The sequence below is a fragment of the Salmo trutta genome, chromosome 13, assembly GCF_901001165.1.
Source record: "Salmo trutta chromosome 13, fSalTru1.1, whole genome shotgun sequence".
Lineage (NCBI taxonomy): Eukaryota > Metazoa > Chordata > Actinopteri > Salmoniformes > Salmonidae > Salmo > Salmo trutta.
The window spans coordinates 70,118,780-70,140,260 of NC_042969.1; the positions used below are offsets into that span (position 1 = coordinate 70,118,780).

General features: G+C 44.1%; 1 protein-coding gene across 3 annotated transcripts in view; it reads right to left on the minus strand.

The window, feature by feature from the left end:
- Positions 1 to 2,411: 2,411 nt before the first annotated feature.
- Positions 2,412 to 21,481, minus strand: part of LOC115206445 (protein c-ets-1-B) — a 43,592-nt gene continuing 24,522 nt past the window's right edge. For all 3 annotated transcript variants that reach the window (XM_029773462.1, XM_029773463.1, XM_029773464.1), the window contains 7 exons: positions 20,090 to 20,209; positions 19,199 to 19,399; positions 17,003 to 17,080; positions 16,596 to 16,841; positions 15,002 to 15,262; positions 5,950 to 6,068; positions 2,412 to 5,670 (listed from right to left, as the gene is read on the minus strand). In XM_029773462.1, coding sequence (XP_029629322.1) covers positions 5,455 to 5,670; positions 5,950 to 6,068; positions 15,002 to 15,262; positions 16,596 to 16,841; positions 17,003 to 17,080; positions 19,199 to 19,399; positions 20,090 to 20,209 — 1,241 coding nt within the window. In that variant the 3' untranslated portion in view covers positions 2,412 to 5,454. The remainder of the gene's footprint in view (positions 5,671 to 5,949; positions 6,069 to 15,001; positions 15,263 to 16,595; positions 16,842 to 17,002; positions 17,081 to 19,198; positions 19,400 to 20,089; positions 20,210 to 21,481) is intronic.

The window sequence follows — 21,481 nt, forward strand, 5'->3', positions numbered from 1 at the left end:
GCCCTGTTCACTCACGTCTTCCGGCACTACGGGGTGCCTGAGGACATAGTCTCTGATTGGGGTCCCCAGTTCACGCCCAGAGTATGGAGGACATTCATGGAACGTCTGGGGGTGTCGGTCAGCCCCACCTCAGGTTTTCACCCCGAGAGTAACGGGCAGGTTGAGAGAGTAAACCAGGATGTGGGTAGGTTTCGGCCGGGGGAGCGGGAAGCGTTCATCCCCTGGGCAGAGATGGCCTAAAACTCAATCCGCCACTCCTCCACTAACCTCTTCTCTTTCCAGTGCATACTGGGGTATCAGCCGATTCTGGTACCTTGGCATCAGAGCCAGATCGAAGCTCCTGCGGTGGACGAATGGTTTAAGCGCTCGGTGGAGACCTGGGACGCTGCTCATGTGCATCTGCAATGGGCCGTGAGGCTACAGGTTACAGCTTCCCCCAGATTACCGTATTAATCCCTGGTTCCATGTGTCTCTCCTCAGGCCGGGAGTGGCCGGTCCACTCCAGGAATCTGAGGTGCGGGAGGTTCCTCCAACCCCTCTGGACATCGAGGGGGCCCCGGCGTATGCTGTTCGAGCCATCCTGGACTCGAGGCGTCGGGCGAGGGGCCTTCAGTACCTCGTGGAGTGGAAGTGGTACGGTCCGGAGGAGAGAAGCTGGGTGCCGGTGGAGGACGTCCTGGACCCTTCGTTGCTGCGGGAGTTCCACCATCTCCACCCGGATCGCCCTGCACCTCGTCCTTCGGGTCGTCCCCGACGTCGGTGTCGGCGCGCAGCTGGAGCCGCGCATCAAGAGGGGGTACTGTTACAACTTCCGCCGAAGTCAGTCCCTCTCCCTGTTCGGGCGGCGTTCGGCGGTCGACGTCACCGGCCTTATAGCCATCGCCGATCCACTTTTCATTTTCCATTTGTTTTGTCTTTGTTTTACACACCTGGTTTCACTTCCCCAGTTACTTGTTCATTATTTAACCCTCTGTTCCCCCATGGTTTTTTTGTGAGTGATTGTTTGTATGTTATACGGTCTGTTATGTGGGCTTGCTTTACTGTACTGTATTTGCCTATTTTGAGTAAATTACATTTATTTACTCATATCTGCTGTCCTGCGCCTGACTCCTCTACACAAGCTACACACAGACCTCATTACAGTTGCATCCAAGTCCCAGTAAAAATGATACCATTGTTAAGGAGTCTGAGACTATAGTTTTAATACTAAAGTTCTAACCTAAGCTTCTTCCCTACAGCTTATTTGAACCATGAGCATATTGCACGCTATTGAACATCTCAGCAAGGATCTTCCTACTTGGTTTTTGATGTACAATACGTCTTAAGTATGGTACGGATTTCAAGGTCTAGCATCTGTTCTGATGTGACATCTCATGATGTGACACCAAGCCGTTATACATTATCATCCCAGTAAAGGAATATAAAAATGTACATATTTATGCCAATAACTGATAAAGCTTAGTTTGGTTGAGATCATTCTGTGACTGTGGGATGAAGACATTAGTCTGTATTGGGACTGGTCCTTGGCCTTTTGTCCAGTGTGCTGTTCTAGAGGAGCCAGACAGCTGTGCTGTGTCGGCCAGGGCAGCTGCTGGGGAGCGGGCCATGGCCTGTATGGTTTTTATCTGAAGTGGAATTGCTAGGACCCTAGGGTTACAAACACATGAATTGGCCCAGTGTGCCTGCTTCTGCTTGACGTCACCCATCACCGTGGAAGTGACAGGCTCGTTAACCAGGTACCCACCAGCGACGTCCCAGCATGCCTTTCAGAGGGGACCTTGATCTGCCACCAGGCCTAAACTGAGACCAACACATACTATTGATCTGCACATTGAAGATGTCCTATATTCGGCTGCATTTACACAGGCAGCCCAATTCTGATCTTTTGTTTCACTAATTGGTCTTTTAACCAATCAGATCAGCTCTGAATAAGATCTAATGTGAAAATATCTGATTTTATTGGTCATAAGACCAATTAGTAGGAACAAGATCAGAAATGGGCTGCCTGTGTAAACAGTCTTAAGTGTTATCATGGTTGAGTGAGATACTGACTTGCTCAGGCAGGTTTTGGACGTGAGTTATTAATATGCAATGTGTGATGTGAATAGGACTAGATGTATTCGTCCAGTATATGTCCAGGTAGTTATTAAAATCAGTACACAGAAATATTTTGAGGATAATAATATGTACAGGAGAAAATTCTGTATCTACTTTTATTGTGTTTACAAAGAGCTGACTAACCTTTCTTTTGGCATGTAGTCAAGGCCAGGAAGCCAAGTAAGACTGCAATTTCTGATTTCTTTCATGTTAAGAGCTCAATGTACTCTATGTTACAGTATAGATGTAATGTTTCAAAAGCCTTTTTTACTCTGGTAATATTAGAAGAAATAACCACACAATACACACAAAAGTATGAAATATTTGTTCACATATATTTTTTATGACATAATTTTTTTAAAGTACATTAAGAAATAGAAGCTTCAGTTTATAAAACTTTCCAGCAGAAATCAATGATGGGCCAGCATCAGCCTTTTTCTTTAACAGAAAGGTCTATTCTCTATATCGAAAGAAAATCGCTACATTTTTTCCTGTGCTACCTTTATTTCCCATGAAAGCACCAGCTGTCTGTGTCTTTTTCTTTTATAAAATATAAATTATTGAAAAATATTCAAATGTTTGTGAACTAAATACATAAAAAGTATCTCATTAACAAAAATACAGAAACGCTATAAAATATACAAAAAACAACACCATCCATAACAAAACAGGTTTCCTAATGGAGCAGTTTGAGATATGGTAATATGGCAAGGTATCTGTGTATGTATGTATTTAGTCCATTTAGAAATAGCTGTGCAATACTTGTGTCTACAACTTAATGTATATGAATGACATTTACTGAAACAAACTTGATTTTGAAGTCCAAACAGACACAGTATATGTTCCATTTAAACAGACAAAGATATTATATTCTGATCTACTCAAAATGGTGACTGGCTTGGAGCTGGAAGGCATCGTCAACAACAACTTAAGCATATATTTAAATATCTGAACAGTTGTCCTAACATAAAAAAAAACATTCTTTGAAGTAAAAACATCTGAACAGTAATAATCAAACAGTGATGTGAATCCTGGAAATGTAGCGTGCATAAAGGACGGAACCACAGAGATTGGGTGGATTGATTTGTTCAAGAGAATTCAATCTTCTCTACACAATTACATGTGTGTGTGTGTGGGTGTGTGTGTGTTTATGCTGACTGACACTTGAAGTACCAACTCTGTGGTCAGTTGCCCAACTAAAAAGTAACTAATATGGAAAGAAATCGCTTTCCTATAATCTCAAGGGGAACTACAGTCAGTCCAGCCAAATCTCTTTGCTGAGTCCTAACGCTGAGTGCTTTCCAACAAATCAAAAGATCAAAGCAGAAACAACACTTTGAACGTGAGGGAATAACGGTCCCTGTCCTCCAAGATGGTGGACAAACCCAAAGCGCTATCTATCGCCCAGACCTCACATGGGTTTGGTTATTATTCCTGCTTTGTCTCTTGCTTATTTGTTTAATCTGGGTCTTAATAAAGCGTTATGAAATACAATCTGTACAAATAGACATTTCAAAACCTATTTTCATCAATATGGGTAACATTCAGCCACTGTAAACAATAACATTTGTATTTTAAGATGATATTTCTTGACTTCGGCTTTTCCCATAATGCCTGCGTACAGTCATGTTCCCACTGATGACAACCAGCAAAACTACTGTGGATCTTCAGCAAGCTGCACAAGTACATACAGTATTCAGGGCATATAATTTCATTTATCCATTCCATATACTGAATGGGATGTCCTTTTGTCTTAGAAACAATATAAAAGCATGTACAAAGCATGGTAAGAAAATAGCATATAATGCCACAATCTCTCCAAGTAGTCCTTTAGCCCAACTGTTATGGTAGTCCTGTTTCCTATAGATCTCTACCTCCTCCGACAGTGGTGAAAGGGAGCATCTATACAAACACTTCAGTTAACAAAATACTCCAAGCTGTGCAATGGCACAAGCATTAATCTCATCCTCATGCCATAATGATGATCATTCTCTTTAACTTCACAACTCCACAACTCCACGGTTCCCTCCCAAAGCCACCCAGTCCTCTTCTTCAAACAGTCATCCAAAGTTTATACTCCTTGCTTCGAACCCTTATCTTTTCATCCTACTACCATCATGCACCTTGATATACCTTACCTAGCAATGGCAGCTTCCCTTCATTCAGAGAACACCACATAACACACAAAAATACAGTACACTCTACATTCCTACGCTTTCCGACAAAAACAATCCGTCATGTACATGGCTCGCAATTCAATCTGTCGACAACAGGTCCCTCCCTCTTTGTTCTCGTCTAAAACAATGCTAAAATGGGGGCATGGAAACACTTAATATACAGATTGGGCACGTTTGACTCTTTTGTGTCCAAATACTTTCAAAACTCACCACAGAAAGGGTGTCTAAGGACTTGTATTACTGGTGGCAGGACAGTAATGTATGCAATCTGCAGTCCTGGTGGCAGACAGTATATTTCTATAGTGAAGCGGCAAATGTGCAAAGGTGAATGCGTCAGTTTTAAAGCAACGGTTACTTTCAGTTGTCTATCAACCACTCTTGGTATGAGTAAGTTACTCTCCATCCAACCTATGAAAATGAGTAAAAAGGCCAGTGTCTAGTGTCATCTGTATAACCAAATCAGCATGTTTCAGTTATTGGGCTTTCGCAGAGAGGAGACAGGACTAACTTAGCCTTAAATGGTGCAATGTTTGGTTTCAGAATAGCTTCATCAGCATAAAAAAAACTAAATGGGGGAACCCTGGTCGGACTGAGACTCAACAGTACAATCTCAACGATAATACCGGCACAAACATTATGCTTCTGAAAGAACAGTAAAAATAAAAATACTTTTTTGGTCCAAGCTGAGAACTCTACCCAATGCCTATTGTGTGCAGTGGCATAGAAACAGTGACCTATTTCCACTACTTTCCATTTTTAATTTGGCAACAAATTCCATAGAAGGAACTCTCCATCCATGCAATGTCCTTCCCTAAAATGATTCCTTCACTGTCTCTTGGCCCTCTTCCTCAATGACAGTTATTTTGTCCTACTTAGGCTAAATGGCCATTCTATTCTAATTGATAGCTTTCCTTGTGCCTTGAGTTACTAAGTAATACCTGTATCTATCTCAAATGCAACATATTATGAATTTGCACATTTGGCATAGTGCTTCTTTTCTGAACATCGCATGACAACAGCTCAAAATGATACAGACCACAGTTTAGGTGTTAAGAATTAACATGTTTGGTCCCAAAATGGACGCCCCCTTTTACCGGACGGTAAATATCAATCTCTGAGCCCCAGTCCCCTTGGCTCCTTTACTCTCCTCTTCTTCTTCTCTTCTCTCATCCCTCTGTTTTCACTCGTCCGCATCAGGCTTGACGTCCAGCATGGCGTGGAGCTCCTCGGGGGTGTATCCCAGCAGGCTTTTTAAGTCACAGACAAAGCGGTAGACGTAGCGCTTCCCTGATGTCTTGTGGATGATGTTCTTGTCGTAGTAGTAGCGCAGGCCTCGGCTCAGCTTTTCGTAATTCATCTTGGGCTTGTTTTTCCTCTTCCCCCACCTCCGAGCCACCTGAGTCACAGAGGGAAAAGGCACCCTGTTACACTGTGTATCAAACTTGAGACAGAGCTCTGCACTGACCTCACAATACAATGTTATCGTGTACATGTCTTCTCTTGACATGGATCAATATTTAATGTAGCTAAATGTACCTGATACCACTAAAGTCTAAGTGAGGCAAATGACAGTGTTGTTGGCATCACATTAAAAAGACATCAACCTCATCTGTCTAACTGTTTAGGGCCCCCATGCCATGTAAGGTCAGAGGTGGGGGGGGTCATGACCTCTCACCTCGTCAGGGTCGGACAGCTTGAACTCCCAGCCGTCTCCCGTCCAGCTGATGAAGGACTGACAGGATTTGTCCGTCAGAAGCTCCAGCAGAAACTGCCACAACTGGATGGGGCCACTGCCTGCAGAGCAGAACCAGGATAAGGGAGAGAGACGAGAACAAGGTTAGAACATTGAGAGAGAGGAGTCTTGTTTTCAGTATAATACAGATCAGTATTACAGAACATGTCATCATCAGCCACATGCAAACACAGCATATCTGTGACTGACTGTTTTCCTCATGTTTCTCATTAACTACTCATCTTAGGGTCATTCATTTCCTACTATAAAAAGACAAATATTCAATTCTAAATCAGACGTGCACAAGGCACGATAGTGGAGAGAAATCAGTGTTTTCACAGACAAGGGTCCCATTCATCATGAATCCCTTTGTGTACACTTTTCCCTCTGCAGTATCTGGAGCTCACAGCATATTTTTGTCTGACTGTATGAATTCCATGGCAATGAAATCACTGTGGTTTAAAAAAAGAGGGGGTCTTCATGTGAGGCCTTGGCTGTGTGTGTGTGTGTGTGTGTGTGTGTGTGTGTGTGTGTGTGTGTGTGTGTGTGTGTGTGTGTGTGTGTGTGTGTGTAGTGTAGATTCCCAGAGATCAGCCATTAGAAATATTACATTTAATCTAATTGGTAAATAAATGTTGCTTGCTTTCTGTAATGTTCAGGTATGCACTGATAATGCAATATACTATAAAAGCAGTTTAATGCATTTACCTACAATTTGAATAAATATATATATATATATATATATATATATATATATATGTAGACTTAACAAATGGCCTAAATGTGACAACCAGAACTGCTGGGGTTATTACATGTGTTTTGAAAAGAAAAAGAGTAGCAGAAGAGAAAAACAAAGCGTTGGTACTCTTTGATCTTGTGGTTTTCTGTACAGACAGAAAACCCCACTCAGTTCAAATCACACCTGCCTATGCAGCGGCTGCTTAGCAAAGCTGTAGCAGAGCGGAGCTGTTACCTCCCAGAACTGGCTCATAAACGCACCCTTATACAACACAAACCAAAGCTTTCAGAGAAATGGGACCGTGGGTTGAACACTTGAAAGCAAAATAAGTCATTTTCAATCCAGGCCTTCTACCCTCTTCATTCAGTTACGAACATAAATGCAAAGACGCAATACCCAAACTTCAGCAAATAATCCTCCAGATCAAGTCACATTCCAAAAATCCCGCTACTGTAACAGTGGGCCCACATAAGGATGATACAACAGTGCCCGTTTCCAAACCCCTCGAGCGCTCACACGAAAATGTTGGCGACCCCCCCAAAAAAACTCAAAAAATATGTTAAAAACCCCCAAGCACAATGGGCCTCATTGAAAAAACATATACGGTGGAGAAAGGGTGGGGGGTTGGCATTCATAGTACTGTTTAGGATCTGCCCTTAGGCTTTACAGATGAGACTGTAGCCTATGCAGGGTGGACAGAGAGAGAGAGAGAGAGAGAGAGAGAGAGAGAGAGAGAGAGAGAGAGACGGAGGGAGAGAGAGAGAGAGAGAGAGAGAGAGAGATAGATAGATAGGAGGAGGAAGCTGTAATTGTCCAAGGCACTGTGGCTGACTGCCTGCAGCATCCCAAGAGCTGACAGAAGTGTGATTGGTGATGAGAAACACAGTCAACCTCTGAGTTGACGGCTGACTGAGCCTCACTTATCTCACACCTTCTTTATCACACCAACTCATCACTGTGTGTGACAGAGAACCGTGTGTGTGCCTGTCAGTGCACGGCTACTGGGACAGGAAGCCAAAATACGTTTTCATCAACAGCTATTGAGATACTACATACACGTCTTACTCTTTTTTGGCAGATTTTCTCTATTTTTCACATAGTAAGAAAATGCATTTGTTGCTTGGTGGCGTAATGGGGGTGATCTTTCTCTTGGCTGCTGGACAGGATACAGGTTGATAACAGTTAATAACAATGGTTGTTGCCAGCTAGACATAGGCATATTGAAGTCTTATGTTTCTTTTCTTCTCTTTAGTTCTGCATGACTAAAAGCTCTGAGAAAGTATTCTGACTCCAATGAAAATATGTGAACATGCATTAGCCTCTGAACATGAGTCTACGGTAGCTTTGTAACTAATGCTAAATCATTGTACATATAGGGATGTGAATTACTTTACAGAAATGCGTGAATGGTGACATGCAGCAAATAGCCTACAGATGTAGGATCTTAATTTGAGTCAGTTAACTACAGCAGGAAAATAATCCTGCAGCAACAGGAAATGTGAATTATTATGTGGATTATAATTAATGGACATTTTTGTAGGGGATGATACATTTTTCATTAGGGAAAATCAAGCATGAAATTTCTAAGTGGAAATTACAAATTTCAGAAGCCTTTTAAAACCATTGCAGGAAAGTTCTCCTTCAACAGGGTGGATCAAATTAAGATTCTACATCTTTACCACAGCTGGCACTATATTACTAATGTCAAAGGCTTCAATGAGGGCATGCCAATTGTTTATATCTATCTTTCACGTTATCTTACATTTCTAATTTACATCTAATGTACGTCTCTGTAGGTATGCAATTAGGTAATTTACATAATTGATTAGTACAGACAACCTTGCAGATCAAAAATTACCTTGAGATGCCAATTGTAGGCAATGCTTAATGCAATCTGAAGTATACGTTGTCAGTGACATACAGTGTGTGTTCTGGCACTTCCCTTCTCCCCTACTAGTGACCTTGTGACTGCAATTTAATACAGAGGGGAGAAAGTCCCCAAAGGACTAGTGTTTCTAGTGAATTAACGTCATCCCATTCTCTCTGCAGATCCTCTCAAGCTCTGTCAGGTTGGATGGGGAGTGTTGCAGCACAGCTATTTTCAGGTCTTTCCAGAGATGTCTGATTGGGTTCAAGTCCGGGCTCTGGATGGGCCACTCAAGGACATTCAGAGACTTGTCCCGAAGCCACTCCTGTGTTGTCTTGGCTGTGTGTTTAGCGTCATTGTCCTGTTGGAAGGGGAACCTTCGCCCCAATCTGAAGTCCAGGGCGCTCTGGAGCAGGATTTCATCAAGGATCTCTCTGTACTTTGCTCTTTTTCTCGGTCCTGACTAGTCTCCCAGTCCCTGCCGCTGAAAAACATCCCCACAGCATGATGCTGCCACCACCATGCTTCACCATAGGGATGGTGCCAGGTTTCCTCCAGACGTGACGCTTGGCATTCAGGCCAAAGAGTTCAATCTTGGTTTCATCAGACCAGAGAATCTTGTTTCTCATGGTCTGAGAGTCCTTTATGTGCCTTTTGGCAAACTCCAAGCAGGCTGTCATGTGCCTTTTACTGAGGAGTGGCTTCTGTCTGGCCACTCTATTATAAAGGCCTGATTGGTGGAGTGCTGCAGAGATGGTTGTCCTTCTGGAAGGTTCTCCCATCTCCACAGAGGAACACTGGAGCTCTGTTAGAGTGACCATCGGCTTCTTGGTCACCTCCCTAAGCAAGGCCATTCTCCCCTAATTGCTCAGCTTGGCCCGGGCGGCCAGCTCTAGGAAGAGTCTTGGTGGTTCCAAACGTCTTCCAATTAAGAATGATGGAGGCCACTGTGTTCTTGGGGACCTTCAATGCTGCAGAAATGTTTTGGTACCCTTCCCCAAATCTGTGCCTCGACACAATCCTGTCTCGGAGCTCTATGGACAATTCCCTCCGACCTCATGGCTTGGTTTTTGCTTTGACATGGACTATCAATTGTTGGACCTTATATAGACAGCCTTTCCAAATCATGTTCAATCAATTAAATTTACCCCAGGTGGACTCCAATCAAGTTGTAAAAACACAATTTGTAATAAATGCACAAAAATTTCTAAAAACCTTTTCTCGCTTTGTCATTATGGGTTATTGCGTGTAGATTCATGAGGGGATTTTTTTTTTAAATCCATTTTAGAATAAGGCTGTAACGTAACAAAATATGGAAAACGTCAAGGGGTCTGAATACTTTCTGAATACACTTTATATATACTGTATATGTGCTCTACTTTGAAACACGGAGAATTCCCCTCCCTTACGGAAAGACCACATGAATTTCACGTGTTCACATGTGATGTGTTCCAAAAACACGTTTTCAAATTATTTCAAGTGAAATTTCATGTGAAATCATGTGATTTTCCACATGTGAAATCATGTGGTTTTTCTGTATAGGTTCCAAAATGTCAAATGGTGAATAGGGATTTAAGTAGCAATGAACTGAAAACCTCAAAAAGAATACTAAAATAGAATGTGCCAGACCTTGGATCTTTTTTTTTACTTCTAAAATGTGTTTCTTTCTGTTTAAATAGAAGATAGAGTAGTTTTTTTCATCAGGTAGAAAGAAAGGGGCTATAACAGATGAACAGATAAATCTACTCAAGTGTTAAGTGCACAGGGCAGGTATCGTTTTGTGTTTGCACCCGGGTTGCCAAGACGACCTGGAAAATAGGTTGAGATGCGGCCACAGATAAAACGGTGCAGATGAAAAAGTCAGAAGTGCAAGACAACGCGAGATAGAGAGAAGGAAGAGAAGAGGCTGAGAGCAAGTGTTTCCTGTAAGTACATGACTCTGGGCCTGCAGTGCCACAGAGGCTGATATAGAGGAGTGTATATAAACGCTCTCAGCCAGAAGCTGTGCTGCCAGTTACGGAGACCCAGTTACAGTATGTAGTACAGCAGCAGCAGCGTAGCCTAGTGGTTAGAGCGTTGGACTAGTTACCGAAAGGTTGCAAGATTGAATCCCCGAGCTGTCAAGGTACAAATCTGCTGTTCTGCCCCTGAACAAGGCAGTTAACCTACTGTTCCTAGGCCGTCATTTAAAATAAGAATTTGTTCTTAACTGACTTGCTTAGTTAAATAAAGGTAAAATAAAAAAAATGTACAACTGCTGCAACTGCCTGGCAAACATGTAACATAGGGCCCTGTTGGGTGGCATAAAAACGCCTGTAAGAAGTAAGAGGGATGAACGTTTGGCCATACTGATCGCACATTTTTCAAACTGTAACCTGCATTTAGTCATCTTATCTATCAATATAGAGAGGGCTCTAACTCCTCTAGCTTCATGATGAGATAGGGTGCAGGCCAAGCAGCAGGCTGCTACCCAGCCTGACAGCTTAGTGGAGTCTGCCACTTGCACAGTCAGTGTAGTCAGCTTAGCTATCCCCACTGAGACCGTCTCTGTGCCTCGATCTATGTTTGGCAAAACTAAACATGGCGGTTTTCACCTTAGCAATCACCATAGTCAATTAACTAATCACTGATCATAACCTTGATGTGATTTGCCTGACTCAAACATGGCTCAAGCCTGATGAATTTACTTTGTTAAATGAGGCCCCTCCTCCTAGTTACACTAGTGACCATATCCCCCGCGCATTGTACAAAGACGGAGGTGTTGCTAACATTTACGACAGCAAATTTCAACAAAGAATAAATAAAATACTGTGTTTTCATTATTTTGAGCTTTTAGTTATGAAATCTATGCAGCCTAATCAATCACTTTTTATAGCTACTTTTTACAGACCTCCTGGGCCGTATACAGCTTTCCTCTCTGAGTTCCCTGAATTCCTATCGGACCTTGTAGTCATGGCAGATAATATTCCATTTTTTGGTGATTTCAATATACACATGGAAAATTCCACAGACCCACTCCAGAAGGCTTTCAGAGCCATCATCGACTCAGTGGGTTTTGTCCAACATCTCTCCGGACCTACGCATTGCAACGTTCATAGCCTGGATCTAGTTTTGTCCCGTGGAATAAATATTTTGTATCTAAAAAAAAAAATCTTATAATCCGTGATTATCGTACCACCATTTTATTACATTTGCAATGGCAACCAATAATCTGCTCAGACCCCAACTAAGGATTATCAAAAACTGCACTATAAATTCTCGGACAACCCAAAAATTCAAAGAAGTCCTTCCATGCTCCCTCCTCCTACCCAAGGATGTTGGTGTACAAAAATCAGTTAACCACCTAACTGAGGATCTAGATTTAACCTTGCATTATACCCTAGATGCAGTCTCACCCCTAAAAACTAAAAACATTTGTCAAAAGAAATTAGCTCCCTGGTATTCATAAAATACCCAAGCCCTGAAGCAAGCTTCCAGAAAATTAGAATGGAAATGGTGCTCCACCAAACTGGAAGTCTACCGACTAGCTTGAAAAGACAGTACTGTGCAATATCGAAGAGCCCTCACTGCTGCTCGATCAGCCTATTTTTCCAATCTAATTGAGGAGAATAAGAACAATCCAAAATGTACTTTTCATATTGTTGCAAAGCTAACTAAAAAGCAGCATTCCCCAAGACAGGATGGCTTTTACTTTACTTCAGCAGTGATGAATTCATGAACTTCTTCGACAAAAAGATAATGATCATTAGAAAGAAAATTAAGGACTCCTCTTTGAATCTGTGTATTTCTCCAAATCTCAGTTGTCCTGAATCGGCACAGAACTGCCAGGACCTAGGATCACTGGAGATACTCAAGTTTTTTAATCCTGTATCTGTTGACACATTCACACAAATAGTCATGGTCTCTAAACCTTCCAGCTGCATACTGGACCCTATTCCAACTAGACCACTGAAAGAGCTACTTCATGTGCTTGGCCCTCCTATTTAGAACATAATAAACGTCTCCCTATCCTCCGGATGTGTACTCACTAACCATGGCAGTAATGAAGCCTCTTTTGAAAAAGCCAAACCTTGACCCGGAAAATGTAAAAAATTATTGGCCTATATCGAATCTTTCATTCCCCTCCACAAAAAATGTAAAAGCTGTCTTACTGAAGACAAATAATGTATACAAAACGCTTCAGTCTGGTTTTAGACCCCATCAAAATACTGAGACTACACTCGTGAAGGTGGTAAATTACCTTTAAATGGCATCAGACCTAGGCTCTGCATCTGTCCTCGTGCTCCTAGACCTTAGTGCCGCTTTTGATACCATCGATCACCATATTCTTTTGGAGAGATTGGAAACACTAATTGGTCTACACAGAAAAGTTCTTCCTTGGTTTAGGTCTTATCTGTCGGAAAGATATCAATTGATCTCTGTGGATGATTTGTCCTCTGACAAATCAATTGCAAGTTTTGGTGTTCCTCAAGGTTCCGTTTTAGGACCACTATTGCTTTCACTATATATTCTGCCTCTTGGTGATGTCATTCAGAAACACAATGTTGACTTTCACTGCTATGCGGACGACACACAGCTGTACATTTTGATGAAACATTGTGAAGCCCAAAAATGGCCTACCCTGGAAACCTGTGTTTCAGACATAAGGAAGTGGATGGCAGCAAAAGTTTTACTTTTAAACTTGGACAAAACCGAGATGCTAGATCTAGGTCCCAAGAAACAAAGAGATCTGCTGTTTGATCTGACAATTAATATTGATGATTGTACAGTCATCTCAAATAAACCTGTGAAGGTCCTTGGCGTTACTCTGGACCCTGCTCTCTCGTTTGAAGAACATAATAAAGAATATTTCAAAGGGAGGTTTTTTTCCATCTTCGTAACATTGCAAAAATGTGAAACGTTTTGTCCAAAACAATGCAGAAAAGCTAATTCATACCTTTGTCACTTCTAGATTAGACTACTGCAAAGCTCTACCCGGATAAAGAACTAAATAAACTTCAGTTAGTGCTAAATACGGCTGCTAGAATCTTGACAATTCTTTTTATCATATTACTCCAGTGCTAGCCGTTCTACACTGGCTTCCTGTTAAGGCTAGGGCTGATTTCAATGTTTTAATGCTAACCTACAAAGCATTACATGGACTTGCTCCTACCGATCTCTCCGATTTGGTCCTGCTATATATACATACATACATACCTACACGTACGCTATGGTCACAAGACGCAGGACTCCTTAATGTCCCTAGAATTTCGAAGCAAACAGCTGAAGGCAGAGCTTAGAGCTCAATTTTCATGGAATAGTCTGCCTATCCATGTAAGAGACGCAGACACGGTCTCAACCTTTAAGTCTTTACTGAAGACTCATCTCTTCAGTAGGTCCTATGATTGAGTGTATTCTGGCCCATGGGTGTGAAGGTGAACGGCAAGGCAATGGAATGACGAACCACCCTTGCTGTCTCTGCCTGGCCGGCTCCCCTCTCTCCACTGGGATTTTCTGCCTCTGACCCTATTACGCGGGCTGAGTCACTAGCTTACTAGTGCTCTGCCATGCCGTCCCTAGGATATGTGCGTCACGTCGTGCCAGGCTTTTTTTCGCTCTACTCGACTTGAGTGGGTTGTGTCACTGACGTGATCTTCCGGTCTTGCTCCCCCGCGGGCTTGTGCGGTGCAGGAGATCTTCGTGGGCTATACTCAGCCTTGTCTCAGGGTAGTATGTTGGTGGTCTGATATCCCTCTAGTGGTGTGGGGGCTGTGCTTTGGCAAAGTGGGTGGGGTTATATCCTGCCTGGTTGGCCCTGTCCGGGGGTATCGTCGGCCAGGGCCACAGTGTCCCCCGAACCCCCGCATCTCAGCCCCCAGTATCTATGCTGCAATAGTCTGTTCAGCAGACGTGCTACCTTGTCCCGGACATGCTGTTTTCGACTCTCCCTCTATCTCGCGCTCTACCACACCTGCTGTCTTGACCTCTGAATGCTCGGCTATGAAAAGCCAACTGACATTTACTTGTGATGTGCTGACCTTTTGCACCTTCTACAAGCACTGTGATTATTACTTGACCCTGCTGGTCATCTATAAACGTTTGATCATCTTGAAGAACAATCTGGCCTCAATGGCCATGTACTCTTATAATCTCAACCCGGCACAGCCAGAAGAGGACTGGCCACCCCTCAGAGCCTGGTTCCTGTCTAGGTGTCTTCCTAGGTTCCAGCCTTTCTAGGGAGTTTTTCCTAGCCACTGTGCTTCTACATTTGCATTGCTTGCTGTTTGGGGTTTTAAGCTGGGTTTCTGGCATAAGCACTTTGTGACATCTGCTGATGTAAAAGGGCTTTATTAATACATTTGATTGATGGATTTATTGATGACATCATTTATTTATTAATTTCGTCTGACCTGTGTATCCTGCGAGTGCTGCGGCGGGGATGACAGGTTTGTCCTTGCTGAGGTCTGAGCGCTCCCTGACGTAGTCCTTGAAGGTTCCCTTGGGCTTGTGTCCGTGTAGGGCGTTGGGATAGTCCTCGGAGTCAAAGTTGTCGTAGGATGGGACGCGCTGCAGACTGTTGAAGGAAGACTGGCTGCTCCAGGACTGGGTCAGACGGTCACAGCTTTCAAAGCTCTCAATGCTCTCAAACGAGTCCTGGCCTCCCAGCTTACCTGAGAGACAGAGAGGGAGAGAGCAGAAGCTGTTAGTTGTATTGTCTCATAGTGTGAGAGGGAATGATAATATAATTGTCTGAAAGTAAATCGTTTTGAGCAGGGACATTACGATTTGACAGAGGACAATATTTATAGCAGGAATACACATTAGACATTGGCAGTAAATTACACTCTCACTGAGCTTATTTGTTCTGTTTAACGCAATGTATGGTCTTGGCCCCTTCATTTCACACTCAGTTTAGCATACGCAACTGGCATTTGGTTTTGTCTAATTGGAAGAAGATCAATACAAATTGAATTGCTATTTCTGGCCTCGGCAAAGATAAGAGGAGCATTTCAACTGAGAGCTATTAAAGAATGAAAGATAATCCAGTGCCTTGACTGATGCTGAAATCTTCAATTGCACAAATTGAAGCCACGTGTGGTTTTCGGTAGTGCCACAAATACTTTCCCACATTGAGAAAGCACAATGCGCTGCCAAAAACCATGGGATTTATTATGTACGAGGCCTGGACATACCTTGGAGGCGAATGCCCAGTCAGTCCACTGGATTGGTCCTGTGTACTGTAAAATCCCTGATACCCCCTATTCATTTGTTCAGCTGGGGGATTTGAGAAGAAAACCCCAGCTTTATTGGTATCAATGTAAACCACACTGTTAATTCTTCTCCAAACGATCAGTGAGAAAGCAAACAGATGTGCATGTGATAAAGTAAAGAGAGCGGTTCATGAGAAAGAAAACCCACGCTCTCTGACACTTTGTCACTCTCTGTCCTTGCTGAGAACAACCTCAAGGTTGAGATGTGAGAAACAGAGATGAGAAAGTTGAGAGAGAGAAAATAAATGTGGTTGTTCTTTAAGGTTACCTCGCTTGAGCTGTTTTACATGAAAGCTATAGGGACAGACAGCTCTAATGAACCGTGTGGCTTTGTTCACTTCTCACTATTGACACAAAAATGTATTTATTTTCTCCTCGAGGCGAGTTTGCTTGATCCACAAGCCAGCTATAGGGCCTCCTTTCTACTATCCTGGTACATGCAGTGGCAGGGCAAGATTGGAGAACATCAGCAAAATCACAGCACACAGTGATGTTCACAAACCCAACACAATTAGCTAGACCTCAAGACTCACACAAATAATATCTATTGAATCAGAGTCTCAGTCTTATGCAGAACTGAGACATGGACTAAAGGCCTACTCACGTAATGGCTCCAAGTTATCTTGATCCTCTTTGAGATAGGGCACCTAAAATACAGCAGCTGTAACAGCCACACTACACTAAACCTTGATTTCCAACCATTTCCTTCACTATCTTGTGTGTAACCCCTCACCTCTGCTGATGCGGCCCACACACATGTTGTCGGGGGAGACCACCTCCTGTTTGACGGAGAAGTAGTCCCCCTGAAGTGGGTTGAGGGGCATGTCCCGGAGGATGACGTTGGGGTATTCACTCTCGTACTTGAGTGACAGCAGGTCCTCTGAGCTGATTGGGTGAAGGGTCTGGTAGGACTCTGTGATGAAGCCCGGCTCGGAGTATTCAGAGGGAGGAACGCACTGGGCATGTTCAATACCATAGCCTGGAGAAACACAGGAGTAGGAGGCGGATGAGGAGAGTGAGAGAGAGAGGGGGAGAGAAAGGGAGGAGGAGAGAAAGATAGTGAGGGATTAACAAACCATTGATGCATTAGAGCCAGACTATTTACAGTACATAGGATGTAGTCCCCTCAGTGATACTTACTGACAAAGTAGTCTGAGGTATAGTGGGATTCCTGGAAGGTAGAGGTCAGGCCATTGACAGGGAAATGCTTTGTGTCTTCTTCATGAAAAATAGATATCAACTGTCACTGACCCCGTCATTGATTTCATGTATCCTATAATAGCCATAAACACACTGCATCCAGTATGGTTGGGCCTAGCTGATTAAATATTAATGACCAGGAGGAAAGGGAGGTCTTCCTCTTCGTCTCAGATTACCATGTAAATGCTAACAGCGCTAACACTTGAAATCGTTTTGCACAAAGATAGACAATGCTGTGCTTCAATACACACTACAGCTAATGTGAAAGGAATAGTAAGCATTTCTGAGGCTTGTGATTGATACCAGGGTTGGGCTCAATTTTTCATTGAAGGTAGTCAATTCAGCAAGTAAAGAGAAATCACAAATTAATAATATACTGCTCAAAAAAATAAAGGGAACACTTAAACAACACATCCTAGATCTGAATGAAAGAAATAATCTTATTAAATACCTTTTTTATTTACATAGTTGAATGTGCTGACAACAAAATCACACAAAAATAATCAATGGAAATCTAATTAATCAACCCATGGAGGTCTGGATTTGGAGTCACACTCAAAATTAAAGTGGAAAACCACACTACAGGCTGATCCAACTTTGATGTAATGTCCTTAAAGCAAGTCAAAATGAGGCTCAGTAGTGTGTGTGGCCTCCACGTGCCTGTATGACTTCCCTACAACGCCTGGGCATGCTCCTGATGAGGTGGCGGATGGTCTCCTGAGGGATCTCCTCCCAGACTTGGACTAAAGCATCCGCCAACTCCTGGACAGTCTGTGGTGCAACGTGGCGTTGGTGGATGGAGCGAGACATGATGTCCCAGATGTGCTCAATTGGATTCAGGTCTGGGGAACGGGCGGGCCAGTCCATAGCATCAATGCCTTCCTCTTGCAGGAACTGCTGACACACTCCAGCCACATGAGGTCTAGCATTGTCTTGCATTAGGAGGAACCCAGGGCCAACCGCACCAGCATATGGTCTCACAAGGGGTCTGAGGATCTCATCTCGGTCCCTAATGGCAGTCAGGCTACCTCTGGCGAGCACATGGAGGGCTGTGCGGCCCCCCAAAGAAATGCCACCCCACACCATGACTGACCCACCGCCAAACCGGTCATGCTGGAGGATGTTGCAGGCAGCAGAACGTTCTCCACGGCGTCTCCAGACTCTGTCACGTCTGTCACATGTGCTCAGTGTGAACCTGCTTTCATCTGTGAAGAGCACAGGGCGCCAGTGGCCAATTTGCCAATCTTGGTGTTCTCTGGCAAATGCCAAACGTCCTGCACGGTGTTGGGCTGTAAGCACAACCCCCACCTGTGGACGTCGGGCCCTCATACCACCCTCATGGAGTCTGTTTCTGACCGTTTGAGCAGACACATGCACTTTTGTGGCCTGCTGGAGGTCATTTTGCAGGGCTCTGGCAGTGCTTCTCCTGTTCCTCCTTGCACAAAGGCGGTGGTAGCGGTCCTGCTGCTGGGTTGTTGCCCCCCTACGGCCTCCTCCACGTCTCCTGATGTACTGGCCTGTCTCCTGGTAGCGCCTCCATGCTCTGGACACTACGCTGACAGACACAGCAAACTTTCTTGCCACAGCTCGCATTGATGTGCCAGCCTGGATGAGCTGCACTACCTGAGCCACTTGTGTGGGTTGTAGACTCCGTCTCATGCTACCACTAGAGTGAAAGCACCGCCAGCATTCAAAAGTGACCAAAACATCAGCAGGAAGCAAAGGAACTGAGAAGTGGTCTGTGATCCCCACCTGCAGAACCACTCCTTTATTGGGGGTGTCTTGCTAATTGCCTATAATTTCCACCTGTTGTCTATTCCATTTGCACAACAGCATGTGAAATTTATTGTCAATCAGTGTTGCTTCCTAAGTGGACAGTTTGATTTCACAGAAGTGTGATTGACTTGGAGTTACATTGTGTTGTTTAAGTGTTCCCTTTATTTTTTTGAGCAGTGTATATCAAAAGGTATTTCTTTTTTTAATTACTTCTCAATAAACTGAAAAGTATTTATATAAAAAGTTTTGACATTTCTGAATATTAAATTACTTCAATTTGAATTGAGCCCAACCATGATTGATATGTTGTATGGAGCATTATGGGTACTGTAGTACAGTCATGCTACAGCCTGGGCCTACCTTTCTGAAGCATCTCTAGATGTTCCCAGAGAATGTCGCCCACAAAGTCAGGCGCTAGATCCAGGAAGCGTTCCTTCCCCAAAGCACACAGACTGGCCCCGTTCATACAAAACTTGTGGAAGTCCACACTCTTCAGGCTGAACTCGTTCACCGTCCACGTCAGCCACTCTCCCACGTGGCTCTCTGTCCACTGCTTGGGGTCTGAGAGGGACATGGAGGAGAGAGAGGGACATGTCACTGAAGAGCTACCTGAGGTCACAGTCATATACATGGTCACAAAATACCTCCACTCCACTCCTCTGGTTTAATCTACACTCCCCTGAACTAGAATGGAGATGAGGTATTATCAGGCCACAGAGCCATTTCTCTAGCACATTCATTTTCATTAGCAGTTTCAGTGGGTCATGATTTTAGACCTGCTGCTGCTATTAGAGGTAAGAGGAGAAGTGGTGCAGATACGTGGTGACAGTAACAAGAGACTGTCAGTGAAACCCCAGCTATTGGCAGACTGCCTGGGAGGGCTGGACTGGGGAAACCCAATATAGACCTGCTAATACCAAAATGATGAGCTCTGTGGTATGCCTCAATCGAGGAACCATAATGAACCATTTTTGTCTGTCTCTCTACCCTGGCTTTCTCTGATTCCTACAGTCTGTCTGACAACCAGTACACTCAATCTGTCATTTTGAATATAATGTCACCACTTAGCTATCTTTAGTCATACCGAGAGGAGGGGTTTAGGTTTTGAGTGTGTATAGGGAAACATGTCACAGTGGGTAATCTAAAAAAATACATGTAAAGTGAGAGGTAGAACAAGAAACAGAGGGAGAGAAAGAGAAATAGAGAGAAAGACACAGAAAGAGAAAGTAATCCCTTGTTTAAGTGCCTTACCTTTGGGAATGGCCAGTCGTTGCTGTTCCTTTGTGAAGCCGCTGAATGTGTCCTTCAGAGCCTGCGACATCATCTCTTTACTCCCTGGAGTGAGCAGGGGCACGTCTCCACATTCCAGATCTGTCAGTCACACAGGAGAGGGAGACTAGCAGTCAGAGACAGAGCACAGGGCCACACACACACACTGTCCAGACAGACAGTGTATCAACTTGGGAGAGAATCAATTATACTATAAGGTAGCTGCTGCACCTGCCTTGGTCAGATACGTGTGTACACAAACAACACATGCTCCAGCTTCCATTCTCCGTGTTGTCAAAGTGCCTCAAAGCGAAGGGTTGTTTGTTTGGCAATATAATCCATGAATGACTCACACATGGACAAGGTAGAAGGGCTTTAAGGGGCTTTCAGAGGCCATTCTCACTGACCCGGTCACACCCTGGGTGGGACTCACAGGGTGGGGCTAATACTTATCAGTGGCCACTGTGACCTCCTAATTATGTCCTCCCTTGACACACAGAGGGTCTACTGTCACCCCGACACCACGGTGGTCAAACGGCAAGGGTCAGAGGTTAGGGACGAGGTGATGTCACCCTGAGCTCTGCCAGGGTGGAGGGGGTCGAGGGGGTATATGGAGGGTGAGGGGTGTCTCTGGGGTCCCAGACACACAGGCTCACTGTTCTCCCCTCGCAGCCAGTGGGCCCACAGCAGAAGACAGAGCACTCTTTGATGGCTTTAAACAGTGCCTGATGACTCGCACTGATCTAATTCAACTCTACCAGGCTACAGAGGGGTAGATGGAGGGAGGGGGAGAGGGAAAGCCCCCAGGGCAGGAGAGCTAGACTAGAGTGCTAAAACTCTACTCGGATCAAGACGGCAACAGTCTGAAAAAACCAAGACATGAAAAGAGAGAGAGAGACAAACACAGACAGAGAGACAGACAGAGAGACAGACAGTCTACTGTGAATAAATATAGAAATCCCCACTCCGCATTTCATAACAAAGAAAGGCATAAATGATTACCACGGCTGTATGTCACTCTGTCTCTATCACCCCTCGCCGTGTGAGGTAAACTACCAGATCACAAGCAGGCCCGGAGGGAGATTGGAGATGTTTTGTCACCACTCTGCTGTCTCTCAACGGCACAGATGTTCTGGGATCTCTGCCCTGGTTTGATCTGCCAGCCCAGCGAAGGGGAGGCCTTGGCGATGTGCAGTTCATGCGTGTTTTCAACTCTTGTCAATGTTCCCGACTTCGTATGGAATGCACAACAGCTATCTCTCCTCTTTGGGCTGTGGAACTGTAACCCAACACTGCCTGACTGGAACCCAAGGCTCTCTCTCTCTGTCTAACTGCTGGAAGCTGACAGGCCACATTATGCAGAGTGCCCAAATG